At 35.7% G+C, this 16,737-nt stretch overlaps 2 protein-coding genes across 2 annotated transcripts; both read left to right on the top strand.

Annotated features, from left to right (window-relative positions):
• Positions 1–2,073: 2,073 nt before the first annotated feature.
• LOC106063737 (calmodulin-A-like) lies at positions 2,074–10,048 on the top strand. Its single transcript, XM_013222190.2, has 5 exons — positions 2,074–2,336; positions 4,169–4,181; positions 6,394–6,537; positions 7,588–7,746; positions 9,465–10,048. The coding sequence occupies exons 1-5, from the start codon at positions 2,283–2,285 to the stop codon at positions 9,575–9,577; spliced, it is 483 nt and encodes a 160-aa protein (XP_013077644.1). The 5' UTR covers positions 2,074–2,282; the 3' UTR covers positions 9,578–10,048.
• Positions 10,049–11,739: 1,691 nt separating this feature from the next.
• On the top strand, positions 11,740–15,560 carry LOC106063736 (uncharacterized). The gene is made up of 2 exons (XM_013222188.2): positions 11,740–13,634; positions 15,035–15,560. The coding sequence occupies exons 1-2, from the start codon at positions 12,110–12,112 to the stop codon at positions 15,361–15,363; spliced, it is 1,854 nt and encodes a 617-aa protein (XP_013077642.2). The 5' UTR covers positions 11,740–12,109; the 3' UTR covers positions 15,364–15,560.
• Positions 15,561–16,737: the final 1,177 nt, after the last annotated feature.

The following is a 16,737-nucleotide window of genomic DNA, read 5'->3' on the forward strand; positions in this document are numbered from 1 at the left end:
TTAAATTTTTAAAATGATATTATTAAACTAAATGAAAAGAAAAACTGAAAAGTTTGTTTCACTATTATTTATTTCATTCATTGATCTTTGTTTTTAATTTCTATTTTTGTTTGTTTTGCTGTTGTTATAAATGGGACTGTTATAATGCTGTGGATTAGTGGTGCTATGTGCTTGGCCCCATAGCTTAGGGAAGCAGAGTTTATAACCAGATGAAGCCTAAATTTTAATTCGGGATTTTCAAGTACTTTACTGTTGGTGTGGCAAAGCCCAAAGGTCATCCTTATCGACCACTTGAACTGACTAAAGGGCGCTAGGTAATTGGAGGCCCTAGGGAAAGTGAATAGGGTAGCCCCAAATGAAATAGAATAGCAAAAAAATTGAGACCCAAAAATAGGCAATGAGTTTTAAAAAACTTCAGGTACCATATCTTTATCTAAATCAACAAATAAGTTAATTCCTATAATGCTGATGGTAGGCTACGAATGTGCTTCATGGTCACCAGACTAGAAATAACATTTCGACATTTCACCAAAAGGAAAAAAACAATGGTCTTCTAATATATGTAGTCTATCTAACAAGTAGATCTAAACGTTCGTGAACAAACATTGAATTATAGTAGAGACTACATGGCTAGTAGACATAGAGCCATAGAGTTCTGCCATGTTTGAGATTTGATACATATTTCTCAATTTTTTCTCTAAATAAAAAAAATTGAATACTGTGCGAGGCCCCCTCCAATCGAAGGCCGTATACGGCTGCCTAGTTTGCACAGCTGACTAACTAAACTTCATCTGTCCCATAGAGAGAGAGAGAGAGAGACAATTTTCATAAAGAAAAAAAAATGGTTGTCTAGGAAATAAAATACCTCGGGGCTGGACACAAATTAAAACCGTTGCCTTAGAGAAGTGGAGAAATCCATACCTATTAGAAAAAGCATCTATCCAAAGATCTGTAAGAGGCACATCTCTGCGGGGCAAACAAACCAGTCATACAAACAAAATTGTTATGAAAGCTATAAGATAAGAATTTTTATTGGTCCAATCAAATGGAAATTCCGTTTGACTATGATTGCCTAACACATAAGACAAACCTGACAGATCACACTGGAAAACGTTATTAGCACGACGTTTTATCAAATCACCTCGCCAGCCCAGCCGTAGCCATCTACTGTACATGAACTGTTTATCTTGAAATAAATTATTCATTAATTTTTACTTCCAGCTTTTGAACTAACACGTACATTAATCATAATGCAGCCATGCGATTTTTCGTTTATGAACATAGCATTATTTAGGACCATATTTTACAATGGCTGCTTGGAGAAATCAGGTATACCCATTAGGAGAGAACACGACCCCATTACTCAAGAAAAATTTAAGAAACACGAACAGACACAAAATAGACAGTGACATTCATAACAAACTAATATTCAAAATTGATTAGAGTAACACCTTTTAAACTAATCATTTAAAGTTTAAAATCAATACAATTTTTTTCAACAATTATTTTGTGCATGAAATTGTGTATCGGAAAATTCCGGGTACTTGAAATAAGCTAGTTCTTAAAAAACAACACAAATCTTGGGTAAAATACTCATCAAAAAAAGTACTGTAAATGTGTAGTTTCACGTGCTAATTTCAGGTCTTTTCTTTTTATAGCCTCTATCGGGTTTGATACCAACTACCCGTATTTTTGTGCAGAATTTTTTTCTCTATCAGGTACACTTAAAATTATAGCATAATAATGTCAGATTAATTTAAAAAGAGAACTGAAAAATGCAAAGATATATAAGGAAAAAAGCCACTTCCGGCCCAATTTGTGATTCTACTTTTTAATCAAAGAAACGAAATGGACTAGTCCAACATTGCCCATTGAAAAACAAAGGAAGAAAAGAAAAAAAAATCTATTACTTTTCTTATTTAGATCTAGGGCTTAGTGCAAACGAAGGAATGCGATTAAATCGTATTTCAATCAGTCTAGTTTCTAGAGTAAGATTAAAGGTAAATCACTCGAATATAAATGTATTAATATGTTCGTAGTTTATTCAATATTGTAAATCCTATATTTTAACATGACTTCCGAAGCACTTCTGGTTTTTGCTTTCAAAGTCTGCTGTCTCTTTACTCAGTTACTGTGTTTTCTCTTGTTTATGTTATAGATCTAGAGTCTAGATCTAGATATCTAGACCTCTGCTCGCATCCGCCACTGCTCTAGTGTAGTCTAGTTAATTTATAGATTCTAGGTTCTTCAACAAATGGAATTAAATTTTTAGCTAGAACGCAATGTGGCGCTGTTGTTGTTGTAAATATTCTCATTCGAGTTTCACAGAAACTACAGTAAGTAATTATTATTATATAACTAGTTTATTAGTTAGACTAGTTACCTAGTATCATAGTATGAGTAAGTTAGTAAGTTAAAAAAATTATTATTAAAGTTTAGCTTATCAGCCTTATCTCTACTACTTCTAGATCTAGACGAGTAGGCCTAGTGACCCTAGTCTAGTCTGAATATCATGAGTACAGTATCTGAGTATCATCATTTATCATGTATGAGTTAGATCTAAGTATAGAATAATAGATTTAGATAGATCTTAGAATCAAGTACATTATATCATTATAGATCTAGATCTAATTAATAATAAGGATCACAAGACATAAGGATCTGTTATTATTGAAATTATTCTATTTAACTATTTAGAAAAAAAGATCTACTTATTATTCGATTTTAGTCTTCAGTAGATAACTTATAGATCTAGATCTAACACTAGAAATAGATCTTGACCTAGAATATATTTAAATCTAAAATAAAGTCATTTTAAGGCATATTATATAGATCTAGAAATAGAGTCTATATATATCTAGTTAGAATATCATATATAATTTATAAACTCACTAGATCTGTCTATGATCTTCTTACTACTCATGATCCCAAGTGTTTATCAATCAATGTGAACTCTACTGGAGATCCATATATATATATATATATATATATATATATATATATATATATATATATATATATATATATATATATATATATATATATATATATATAATTTAACTAATCTAAATCTAAAATTTATCATCTAGAACTTATTTTAGACTAGACAAGTCTTTTGTTTTTTAGAATAGCTTTACATCTAGATCAATAGGCCTATATAGAACTATGTTTCTAGTCTAGATATTGATCTTTTGAATATAAATTTAGATTTTAGGTCTAGACTCTAGATCTACCTAGGATAGAATAAATAGGCTTCACCTAGATCTAGAACCAGATATCTAAAATACTATTTAGTTTTAAATATAGATCAATATTCTATAGAGATTCTAGATTAGAGCTAGAATAGAAGAGATCTAGCCTATTTGAATATAGATATCTACATGTAATCCTGTTCTATATCTAAGCATTAACAATTATTTAAAAATAGAATCTAAATCATCAATATAAGTCAGGTTATCTAAAGTTAACTGTGCCATTGGCTAACTTAATGCAATGTGTTTGTGAAGCTTCCTAAATTTCAAGCCCTATTCCTGACCAATCACTATAGTAGGCCTCAACACTGCCCGGGATATCGCAACCTGTGGGCAGTGAAGACCATTAGCTCATTGCCATGTTAGGTGCTATTGGTCTCTACTGATCTCAGTTTATGACAATGCTGCTGTTGCAGGTCAGTGTTTAGGCCTTCTATGACGATTGGTCTTTCCTAGACCTACTGGCCCAATCATCATTTAATCTCTCTAAGATTTAAAAACTTTAAAAGATTTCAACTGATGGAGTCAAATAATATCCCTTAATCTTACCGGACTATCCATATAAACTATTTCGACTTAAAAATATATTATATTACTTTACTCAAGACATATGTAACATTTACTAGGATAGTGACTAATAGTAAACTGCTATTGGATATGTCTAGATCTAAAACAATGCGCTTCAGTATTAGAAATTTAGATAATTCAACTAGATCTAGTCATTAAACTGCGTCTCTTTAGATTCAATACTTCTGAGTGATATTTTATTGAGTCATCCTTCTTTAAGACAAAACTGTATGAACTTTTCTATTAGAACTACATATTATAAGTTACTAGATTTTTCATTTGTATTTATTCTAAGTGTATAAATAAAAACAAAAATTGTTGTCAGAAATATTGGTCCCTTTTTTTTTCAGGCTGCTCTATATGGTATGTACACCTTTTTGACAACTTCATTAACAGACTAGAATTTATCATAAATGATATGACATAAACTAAACCTAGCCTCTCTTTTTTTTTCCTTAGCAATATTATTTATTAATAAAAATAATTGAATTGTATATCCATTTAAAACTATTGCAATATTATTATTTAAATTATTAAATTATACATTGATACATTTTGAAATTAATAATTATCTAAAATACTTCATATGGTGCATATTGCCAAAGGAAATACTCAATGAATCTATCTATTATATTGTAATGTTTTTTTTTGGTTGAACATAAAATAATATTCTTTCAAATTAACATTGGAAATCTCAATTGATGATATTTATATCATTATTTGATTCACTTTATTGAATGTTTAGTGATGAAGTTCACACCATTCATAATATTTACTCACCTGAGTATATAGTAATTAATCTTATCAACTCTGTTGAATGTTTAGCAAAAAAAAAAATTCACATCATTAATTGTATCAACTCAGTTGAATGATAGTGATATAGCTCACATCATTAATTTTATTAATAAAGTTGAATATTTAGTGATGAAGTAATAATGTTCACATCGTTAATTGTATCAATTTAATTGAATTTGAATCTTTAGCATACAAACCTGTGTTTTTTGTGGGGTTGAGTCCAAAGCCTTTCAAAAATTTGGAACTACTGAAAGTTGATATAGGACTCTTTAATTTTAGGGAAATTGTAATGTTGTTCATACTCTGTGATAGAAAATGCTCTTTTTTATATTTACTTTACCAATTATCTTGTTCAAAATACAGACTATTCTTCATTCCTAACTATAAAATCTTGACTTAGATGCTATCAATAAATGTCATGTTTCCCTATCAAATAATGCCATGCCTCCCATCAGAGTGATAAAATAACATATCATTGTTAGACTGTCTACAGAAAAAAAAAAGCTTTGAGAATATTTTGAGCCATAAGATAAGAAGAAGAATTAATTTAGGCTAGTGATCTGATCTTATCTAATTCTGGTACGAACTGAAAATGTAAGTTCGGACGTTGTAAAATTGAGGCCCTGTGCTCGTTGGCGTTGAAGTATGGTTGAAGCCCCCATTTTACAAATTAAGAGTGTGCCTCATTAAGGTTCCTCCCTTGCAGCTGTAAGTCAAACAATTTCCTGTACTCTTAAACTGCAGAAAAGCATTATTGATGCAGAAAAAAGCGCTGGAACGCGATGTTTTGGCACAGCTGTTTTGGGGCGAAAGGTTCTGATAATAATTTATAAAACACGTCTTTCTTTAATAAAAAATATGTCACTATGCTATAAAGTATATAAAGTATACATTCTCCAACACCTCCAGATAAAAAACAGTTTTACTAATTTTGACTATTAATTGAACGCTTATTGCAAACTCTAGATGGCTGCCTGGTCTTATTGTATGAGCTCGGGACATAGCGTCTCCATGGTGCCGGGTTTGAACCATGCGAGCTGAAGTCTCTCGCCACACATACATTATAATGTTAGTGATATAACAATGACTACACAACAAACTTAAATCCCAAATGTAGTTGATAAAAAAAAACATCTTTACATTAAAAATACGTTTAAACACACAAAACACACACATGTACCATAGATATGCATAATTCTTTGAACTATACAATTCTTTTGACACAATAAAATGAACATATATAATGTGATTAAAACATTTCGCGCCAAAAGAGCTGGGTCAAAACGTCCTGCTTCATATGCATAATATCACAAGACGCCTTCAGGCCCTTTGTGGTCGCACAATTTACACACTCAGAGTCAGTTGATAGGCCTGCTATGCAGAGGCGTAATGAGCACAATGAGCGCCCGAGGAAATAAACTTGATTGACGCCCCCCCCCCCTCCATTTTCCATGAACAACACATCGAAATATAGGCTTATAAATAAAAAAGTATTTAATAATAATAAAATGCAAATAACCTTTAAATGTATTACCTGAAATATCTACGACAATTGTTATTTTTTCGGCGCTTCTTTACGTGTGGCGCCCATCCCTCAAAGTGTGGTGCCCGGGGCATCTTGCCCCCCCACCAACTACGCCTCTGCTGCTATCTTGCTATCTATTGTATTTGTATCTTGTTGTATTAGGGATATAATAGATTTGTTTTTTGTTGTTGCCACTCTGTCTCTGACTGACTCAGTTCATTTAACCGCTGATGATTTTCTGTCCTCACTACGCAGATGTTAAAGAAGGGTTTATTGTTTTTGATAAAAATAAGGATGGATTGATCAGCGAAGATGAGATCTGCACAGTCTTCAGAGACATGGACATGCCCATCTCCCAAGATGACGCCAAATTTTTGATCCGAGAGTTTGATTTAGATGGTAGGTACACGTGACTAGTTTTAGCCTTGACCTAGTTCGTCATGAACGGAGGCATTGTGCCAATAGAAATGCTGGGCCAGAAGAAGCTGCCTCAACATTTTACTTTTCTATGTCTGTTGACACTGCAATATAAAGTATACAATTATACAGACAGGCCATAATATGTTTGTAACATAATTTAAAGAAATGATAAATCGCCAAATCATCAATTGTTAAACGTGGCATTCTCTTTGTCAGGATTGAAGTGATAAAATGAATGTGTAAGCTTCCGACCTAATCTAGATGGAGATGTTTATTATTTGTCAATATTTTGATGCTCATTGTTGATTGTTTTAAATTCTTGACAAATTTGTTATTTCAACGTTGTTCTCCATGTCGGTACCTGTTGTCCTATGTTCTGAATTTGAGCAAATCATGAGCTCCTTTACAGAGAGTGAATTGACTTGGACTTTTGTTTTCTTGCCTTTCTAGAATCATCTTTTTGAAAGCTTCCACACTAGACTAGCTTCTCCTTGTTAAGTATTATAACCAGTCAAAATTTACTGTTGGGAAAAGACACAGGCCAATGTTATCATTGACCACACAGTGCACACACACTTACTTATGTTATCATTGACCACACACACTAATGCTATCATTGACCACACACACTTACTAATGTTATCATTGACCACACACACTTACTGTTATCATTGACCACACACACTTACCAATGCTATCGTTGACCACATACACTTACTAAAGTTAACATTGACCACACACACTTACTGCTATCATTGACCACACACTTACCTATGCTATCGTTGACCACATACACTTACTAAAGTTAACGTTGACCACACACACTTACTAAAGTTAACGTTGACCACACACACTTACTGCTATCATTGACCGCATACACTTACCAATGCTATTGTTGACCACACACACTTACTAAAGTTAACGTTGACCACACACACTTACTGCTATCATTGACCACATACACTTATCAATGTTATCGTTGACCACACACACTAATGTTAATGACAATTTTGGCTTGGTGTCTTGCAGGGGATGGTTACCTTGACTTCAGTGAGTTTGTGGCTTTCATGAAGAGATACATCCGGGCTTCTGGAGACAACGGCTCCCTTTCAATGTTCTTTCATTTCGATCGAGACGGTGACGGCTTTATCTCCCCTAGTGAGTTCAAGGATTCCATGAAGTTATTAGGTAACTATCAGTATTTAGTACACTAACAGAAAACTGAGAAAGGCTTTCTTATTAAGCTTGTGGCTGTCAGCTGTCAAAATAATGGCTTTGAGCTAGAATCCATTGACGACTAAAAGTTTGAATGGAAACGAGAATCCTGAAATGAATTACTTCAATGGATGCCTAGAAACAAATGAAAAAGAAAAAGGAAGAGGCTAAAAAGGAAAAAAAAAGTTGGCTACAGAAACGATTCATTTCACATCATTTTTTTTTTACTTTGAGTTTAATTTTTTTTAAACCATTAGTTATGCAAATGTGTGTGGGTGTGGGGGGGGGCTAGTTCCATTGGAAAGTTGGGCATTAAGATGGGTATTGGGAAGAAACACAAACGAAAGTTTTATTTCCTTTTCTTTTAAATAAATGTTATAATGATGTCATAACTATGACATTGTTATCATAGTTTTTTAACCGAAAGCGAATAGCTATGACAAGTATAACAAACTATAATTGAAAATGTTAAGCTGTAATGAACTGAAAAAGCATAGATACTGGTCCAAGATGGGAAAATGTACAATCAAACATTCCACACTACCCGGAAGAAATTAAGATAATAATAGGGAGTAGAATAACAGAGAAATGGACCATCTCTTAGCCCAAATTTTAAGAAAAACGATGCTATTACTAATTGTCCCGACACGTCTTGTAAAGTTTCCTTTTCAGACCTTGTGGTCTATAGGGCAGATGATGTAAAGGTCAGATGTTTCTGTGGTCCATAGTTAACAAGGGTGCCATGTAGCCAGCACAACGCCCAACCACCTTAACTTTTCTCCAGTGTCAGGTACCCATTAAAGCTGGGTGAACTCAGAGGCGCCCTAAAGATCCCGAAAAAAAAATCAGAGTTTTCACCAGGATTTGAACCTTGGACTACTCGGTTCAGAAGTACTTTACCACTTAGTATTCTGTCCAGACATAAATGGGGTATATTTTTTTTTCATCCCAGAATAGTTACGCAGATTCAGAAAATATTTGTTCTGGAAGCTACAAATTTGGACTAGTGAAATTTACACTTGTGGAGCGTCCAAAGAGAATGCTGATCGTGTCCATCAAAACTAGATACTCTAACAAGAGGCCAGGGTTAAGGAGGAATGCAATATTGAAATTTGCTTAATATTGCATTTCCTCCAGGCTGCGCTCAGTATTTTTAAAGCAATGATTGGCTTGCGCAGGCAATACCACTCTTTATACTAAATGTCATTGACAGTGGCACAGAAGTCTGAGACGGCTATGAACAAAGAGTAGTTGTAGGTTTTATTTCGGAGTTTCCATTTCCTAGACTGGCTGCCGACCAAGACTATACACTGGCTTGAAACCCTCTTAAAGGAGCAACACTATATTAGAGCTGCCTCATCTGGACACCACTGTTCAGTTCATCTCAGATATATGACTACTCGTCTGAACTCTCCAACAATAAAATGAGAAGAAGCAATAGAGTAGACAGGCAAGCGAAGAATCTTATTGCTGAAATAGACCACAGATATATACATCTTGATGTCTGCGCACAGTCTTTAATGTGGAATTATAGCTCTACATGTGTGTACTAGTCCTTATAGCTTCAGTCTTCTAGGGTCGTGAACGATGGTTTTTCATCATTTACTTGTGTACAAGAACCTAATTATTGATCTCAATCATTTGCATTAAAATAATTCTAAATAATGTCTTGTTATTACTGAAATCTCCAGGGGTCAATCTGAGTACACCGGAAGCCGAAGCAATGTTAAGTCCTTTCTTCAAGAACAATGAGAAAAAGATTTGTTACGACGATTTCCGAATTTTGATGCAAAGATTTATTTGAACATTGACGTTTTTAGTAGTAGGAATACAGACTTGTGATAGCAGTAGGAATACAGACTTGTGATAGCAGTAGGAATACAGACTTGTGATAGCAGTAGGAATACAGACTTGTGATAGCAGTAGGAATACAGACTTGTGATAGCAGTAGGAATACAGACTTGTGATAGCAGTAGGAATACAGACTTGTGATAGCAGTAGGAATACAGACTTGGGATAGCAGTAGGAATACAGACTTGGGATAGCAGTAGGAATACAGACTTGTGATAGCAGTAGGAATACAGACTTGTGATAGCAGTAGGAATACAGACTTGTGATAGCAGTAGGAATACAGACTTGTGATAGCAGTAGGAATACAGACTTGTGATAGCAGTAGGAATACAGACTTGTGATAGCAGTAGGAATATTGACTTGATTTCGTACGGTTATTTTGTTTCTGACCAATGCAAAGCAATAAAATCGTAGACTGCCTGTATCTTGCCTTTTTTATATCTTATTTGTGTTTGTAAAGCTTATTTGTCATGCTCAGAGCTCTCTGGCTGTTTGTCATGCTCAGAGCTGTCTGGCTGTTTGTCATGCTCAGAGCTCTCTGGCCCAATCTCTTGTGTGAGCGTGGGACGGGAAGAGGTATCTGGGAGAAGGTTTTGGAGCTGACTTTGGACGCTCAGCAAACAGATCTGCTGGAGTTAAATTTCTATTTAAAATTCACTGCCCTGTATCGGGGTTGAACTCGAGCACCCTTGTTAGTTAGCTAACGATCTATGCTATGCTCCCCACACACAATAAAACAGAGAGACATTTTGTCAGAACATCTTTAATACCAGACCATTGTTTTAGAACATCTTTGATACCAGACCATTGTTTTAGAACATCATTGATACCAGTCCATTGTTTTAGAACATCTTTGATATCATTGTCAAATGTCAATGAAATCTTCTTTTGCTCTTTAATGCGACGCTTGATGTAAACTATTTTAATTGTAGACATTTATAAATCGTTTATCTATAAAAACAAGCGACTTCCTCTCACTCTGTGTGGGTGGAATCTTTAACGCGTTTTTTTTTTCTTTCACTTCCCATTCTAGGATCAAGTTGAAATTTCGCACAATTATTCATTATCGATGACAACCCATAATTCAATCATAAAATTAACCAATTAGTTAATCAATTAGTCGTAGCCAATTAATTGAGTTTTATATTTAAAAAAAAGGTATCAAGCTACGGGGAGATAAACCTTGCAATACTTAGAGACAGTAAGCAATGGAACGGTATTCTCCATTCACTCATTATATGATTTGTTGTTTTTTAAAGTTGTTGTTTTTTTATTTTAATTGTTTAATGGCATGTTATTTCCTTCAAATAAACTTTTTTTTTGTATAGGTATGATAATTTTTTTTTTACATTTTTCTTATTCAGATTTCTGAGGTACCCGCATAACACACTTTATTGTCTGCCTATCTATTTCATTGGAAAATTAGTTACGATACATTTCAGATTTATTTAAACAATGCCAAGAACACTATTGAAAGATAACTGCTGTCAACTAAATACCGGTATACAAATTAGTTTACGCTATAGGCAGAATAGTTTAGAAATGTGATTGTCCAGTGCTAAAAAGTTCACACAATGTATCTTATACCTACTAAATTACATCGCTAATCAACACTACCTATTTTCTGTACACTGGATTCACCAAATAGCTAGCTATTTATACATATCAACCATAGATTTTTAAAAAATCTCCAATTTTATCAATTTCTATGTATAAATTTTTAAAAATATTTCTTGATGTCATGTATGTTTCATATTCTTCTCATGCCCTGCACTGCACATATGTGCATTGTAAACATTCTGGTTGTTATGTTTTAACTTGCATCAAGATGATTGGATTCGATCTGGAAATGTCAAAATGTGTTACAGAGTATCAAATATTTGTGTACAGGCTCGTGTTTATGTTGGCGCCAGTTTTACAATCTCTTAACGTTCTTCAAAATAAACAATCTTTTCTTTCGTTTATTTTTTTTTTTTTGTTTATTTGTCCTTTCTAGCAGAAGCAAAACAACAATATATTTTACGGATGTGGATTTTATGATGTCAGATTAGTCACTGGATAGCCCAGGCTAATAGAAAACAATGTCACTGGAGATCACATTTCTGTGATTGGCGCGACGGAAATGTTTAGCGGAAGTCAGCTTTTTTTTTTCACAGACGTCTAAAATGTAAAGAAAAATTCCCAGCAGTCTCTGGGCGATTTCATGAATATATAAGAACAGGAAACATGCTTCAGTCGTCTGACGTCTGCTACCCACCACTTTGTACATTGCACCAAATTATTTGTCAGAATATTTGTTTCTGCATTCGTTTGCGTCGAAATATTTTGCGTGTGGGACAGTTTCACTTGAAAGATGTCTGAACATTCTTAAGTTACTAGACAACAGAACATTAACGTAAAATATAGATCTGCCATTTGAATACAATCTTAGTTTCGGAGTTTTGTGATTGTAAAATTCTTTAAGCATGGTCAAAATTAAGTTATCATGTATATTTCAAAGGCGTTAGCTTTTCCGTTGACATTATTCTGTTGTGTTCAGTTTCACTTTGATCAGGTTGACTCTACCAAAGTAGCATTACAGTACAAGTGTTGGAAGACTTGTGGATTAAATAATGATACCTCCTTGCTCTCTCCTATCGCTTTGGTGAGGAGGTCGCGCCTTGACTGCGCCACTTCCTGTTCCAAGTCTCCTTGGTGCTTGAAATATGTCTTCGCCATCCCAGGAACATGTCTCTTGCTTCTCTCACAGGACATTCCTTGCCCCGCGAACGTCGCTGCTCTGCCGGGCTCGCAGGTCACCACGTGTGTCAAGCTTCTGCCTGCAGCTCTCGCGCCATGTAGAATGACCCGGAAGCTGATCTCTGACGGTGGCGCAAACGTCGTTGACTACGAGACGATCCTTCAGATGCTTATCGTCGGGAGTAATGTGAAACTCCGGTACAGCCAGGGAGACTCCACCTACGTGGCTAGCACGAACTCTTTCACGCTGTCGTCCACCCTGATGCCTCCTGTGTTGGCCACTGTCCCTGTCTACATGACAGGTATGTATAGCGCCAAAGTGTCGGTGCGCACTTTCTATTCCAACACAAGCACGCTATTGGAAGAGCAGTACAACGACGGCAATTTACCCAGCAGTACACTAGTGGCCAACATTAGCCAATGGCTAGTGCAGCTCAGGTGTGGAAACAGCTCTGGAAACAAGGTGAAAGTCTTATCAAAGTCGTCCAACACAACTTCCTTGACGGAAGCTGTCGATAATGGATCGACCATTAATATTGTAATGGTAGACAGCACTATCAGGTTCCTCGCTGCCAATATCATTATCAAGTCTGGAAGTATCGTCCATGCCCAATCCTTATACTACGAAGGCAAGAAAGTCAAACTCCTTACCGTGCGCTCATCTGGTATGCCTGACCTCGCCTCGTGGGATTATATAAACAAGGTTCGCAATGAAAATGAATCCGTAACGACAGACTTCATCTGGTACGCTGATCCTTGTTGGGCCTTCATCGCGTCGACACCTGCTGGAAATATGGCGGCGCTGAAAAGCGCTATTCTCTCTGGAAAGAGAGTGCGAGTCGCTTTTAATGCAACTCCATCTGAGGTCATCTATGCCAACCCAACTTACATCGGCGTCAACTCTTCGGACATCATCACCGCCCATGTGACAAACTACATTGACCGAAAATACCCCGGCAGCTCGCCTGTCTCCTCAAGATCTCACTATATCATGTCGACGGATGGATTTTTGCAGCAGTTTTCGGTACAGTTTGACTCAGAAATAGTCCAGGCCACTGACAAACCGACCTCAATCATCACGTGGTTTACCGACCAGCAAAACTTTACTCTTGTCCACTCCACCGTCGCCCCGTTGATCTCTCCCAATCAGACGACACTGGCTCGGCTCAAGGACAAGGTTGCTAACGGAAGTGAGATCAGGGTGAAGGTCTTTCAAAATTCGAGCTCACTGCATTTCTTCACATGTGAAAGTCTGCAGATTTCTTACGATGGTAAGTTTGTTGTTGAATTACCAGACGTTTGATACTTACATTGAAACAGTCAAAATGAGCAATACTATTTCACAATGCATTTGTTTTCAGTTCTCCAGTCAATGAAATGTCTAGACGATAAATACGTTAGAACTAAATACCAATGGAACAATGGCATGCCAAGCGAGGAGTGCGAAATACGCACGTACGAGACGTTTTGGTGCGAGACGTTCTGACGATAATTTATAAAACAAAAAAACTTTTTTTTTCACTACACTATTAGTATACTTTAGTCATTGACATAAAATATAACTATAGTACATACATTATTTTTTTACATAGATAGTACATTCTCCTTCTACGAAAAAAAAAAACAAATTAAAAATAAATTTGACGGGGTGGCTGTGGCTGAGTGGTTAAGCGCTTGGCTTCCGAAGCTGGGGTCCTGGGTTTGAGTCTTGGTGAAGATTTGAATTTTTGGGCGCTCCTTAGTCCACCCAACTGTAATGGATACCTGATTTTAGTTCGGTAAAGTAAACCGGTCGGTCGTTGTGTTGGCCACATGACACCCTGCTCGTTAACCGTTGGCCAAAGAAACAGATGACCTTAATATCATCTGCCCTCTAGACTGCAAAGCTTGAAAGGAGAACTTTACTTATATGAACGCATGTTGCTAACTATTGATATGGCTATCTAATCATTTGGTATGTGCTCGGGACATGTCTTTTCGATGGTCCCTAGTTTGTACCCCGCTAATTGTAAAGCATAATGGAATAAGTTGACTACCTTCTGTTTCTAGGCTTAGGCTTACTAGTTGATAGTTTTAGTGCTCAAAATTGACATTACAAATAAATTCGAAGTTAGTCAAATCTATTTTAAGAGGTGTAATTAACGCATGCGGTTAACAACAAATCTCTTTTTTATGAAATATTATGGTAGACCACAGAAAGCCAAATATAAACTATGACTGTACATAACCAGAGGTCCTCAAATAAATTTAACTCTCAGCCCTGTACTAATTATACTTAAATAAACGTCACTGCCCTACACGCTATTGTACATAAAGTTCAGCCTTGTATTATAGATGTGTCTAATATATTTAGCCCTATGTAGGTATGTCCCTTATAGAAATCAATAACGCATGACCAATCTGGATGAAACTTGGGACGAATGCTTCTTAGACCATTGCGGAGGCTATAAGATATATTAAAATCCTCCACCTATTCCCGGTGAGTCCAAAGTTAATGAACATTTATTTACGTCAGTTTTTATTAGTATTTGTTTTGGCTTTCAGAATAATCCCTGGGGCGCCGGGTATTTCTGCTAGTATTCGAGTAAAATTAACTTGCAACCTCATATGACTGAACACAGTTCTGCTCCATCCAAGTTGCTGATGCTACTCACTGCTTTGTCCTTTATAGGCTCCCTAGTCAAGTGTAACGTGAGCGGACAGCTAGCAGTTGACTATTTTGAAAGCGCCATGACGGTGACCCAGTCCAGCTCGGGCACGAGCGACACATTAATCATACAAGGGGTCTTCTGCAGCATCACGAGCTTCTTGAATCCTTGCGCTACCACCACTACCACCACCACCACCTACAGTCCCACGGTGAATTCCAGTTGTCCACAGTTTTTGTCCATCAGCAGCGATGGAAAGATGACCAGCACCATCTCCTGCCTGGAAAGTGGTGCCACGCCAAAGAGCTATAAGGAGATGTCTGTATCTGTCGACTGGTTCGCTGCAGAGTAGATTCCCTTAGAATATCTTGAGGATCTCACTTAGGCGTAATCTGTTCTTTGTTGATATTATATATTACTGGGCGCCAACAAACTAAATGTTCAATGAAATAATAAATATTTTTAAAACTATTGAATTTAACCAATTAAAAAAAATTAAGTAGCATCAATGTGCGTTTCTTTTTGGTGAATTTTTAGCATCATTTCAATCTTATTATTAAATTAACTGTAAGTTATATATTTATCTTATTACCAGTTTTGGGAAAGAATTGCATTTAAATAATAATAAACACATAAAAAATACTCTAATAGATAGATGATAAAAGACTGTCTTTAGGTAGCTTAATAATGTGTTTTGTAAGCATTATCTATATTATATTTCTAAGTTACCACTAACTGACTGATTGATCAAGAGATCTCTTAAACTGTCGTACGGATTCGCATGAAATTTCGTACATTTGTTGTTGTGTTTTTTTTTTTACCTCCTAGGCGCTTGCTAAGAACCGGTTTTGATAGATTCAAAACCTGACCACCGCAATACACACACAAAAAAAAACGTAAGCTTTCTATCATACCTTTTTAATTTTTTTTTTTTCGGTATTTTCCCAAAAGGACGCATTCTATATAAAAAGCATAAAAAAAAAAGAAATAGCATACAAATCCGTATTTTTAAGCAAATTCCTTCTTTTTCGTTAAGTCAACTTACTTTCAAAATGCCTTGCGTCCTTTTCGCTTCCTTTTAGACGCGGTGCGAATTTAAACACAAATACTTCTTATACTCCAAAATCATAACAAAAAAAAAAAAGCTAGACGTAGAATCTTTTTTTTCCGAGAGAGACAGGAAGGAATGATACTTTGTAGCACTGTCATTTCTCTACATTGAAAAGGAATAAAATATATTATGCAATTCATAAAATAAAATTGAGATTTCTCTATATTTAGAAGACAACATAAATACATAAATGTAGTGTAGGGAACTGGAATGTGCTGTTCACTTGGGGCCTTAGGAAAACGCATTCCCCCCCCCCCCCCCCCCCAGGCCTGAAATTGATGATGTAAAGAAATGCCATTGCTTGTTTTATGATTAAATGATGTAGATAAAAAAGGGTAAAACTAACCAAAGGTGCTATATACACAGAGAATTTACAAGCTGAAAAGTGTGTGGTAAAGGGTCGATCGATCGGAGGTTACTTAAAAAGTTAAGGGCTAACATTGTAGTAATAAAGAAAAGAGCCGAAAAGTGTGAAAGCAGATGTGTATGTGAAGCTGGGGGGGGGGGGGGGGGTGAGGGGGGGGGCAACAGAGGGTACATAGTAAATATTGAATTGAAAAGAAAAGCAACAGAGGGTACATAGTAAATATTGAGATGAGAAGAAAAGCAACAGAG

The sequence above is a fragment of the Biomphalaria glabrata genome, chromosome 3, assembly GCF_947242115.1.
Source record: "Biomphalaria glabrata chromosome 3, xgBioGlab47.1, whole genome shotgun sequence".
In the NCBI taxonomy this organism is placed as follows: domain Eukaryota; kingdom Metazoa; phylum Mollusca; class Gastropoda; family Planorbidae; genus Biomphalaria; species Biomphalaria glabrata.

Bases quoted from the DNA above. Each gene is read 5' to 3' on its own strand.
- LOC106063737 (XM_013222190.2), top strand. From the start codon at position 2,283: ATGTGGCGCTGTTGTTGTTGTAAATATTCTCATTCGAGTTTCACAGAA. The intron at 6,538-7,587 runs GTAGGTACACGT...GGTGTCTTGCAG, and splicing joins CCGAGAGTTTGATTTAGATG to GGGATGGTTACCTTGACTTC. The intron at 7,747-9,464 runs GTAACTATCAGT...TGAAATCTCCAG, and splicing joins GGATTCCATGAAGTTATTAG to GGGTCAATCTGAGTACACCG.
- LOC106063736 (XM_013222188.2), top strand. From the start codon at position 12,110: ATGTATATTTCAAAGGCGTTAGCTTTTCCGTTGACATTATTCTGTTGT. The intron at 13,635-15,034 runs GTAAGTTTGTTG...TGTCCTTTATAG, and splicing joins TCTGCAGATTTCTTACGATG to GCTCCCTAGTCAAGTGTAAC.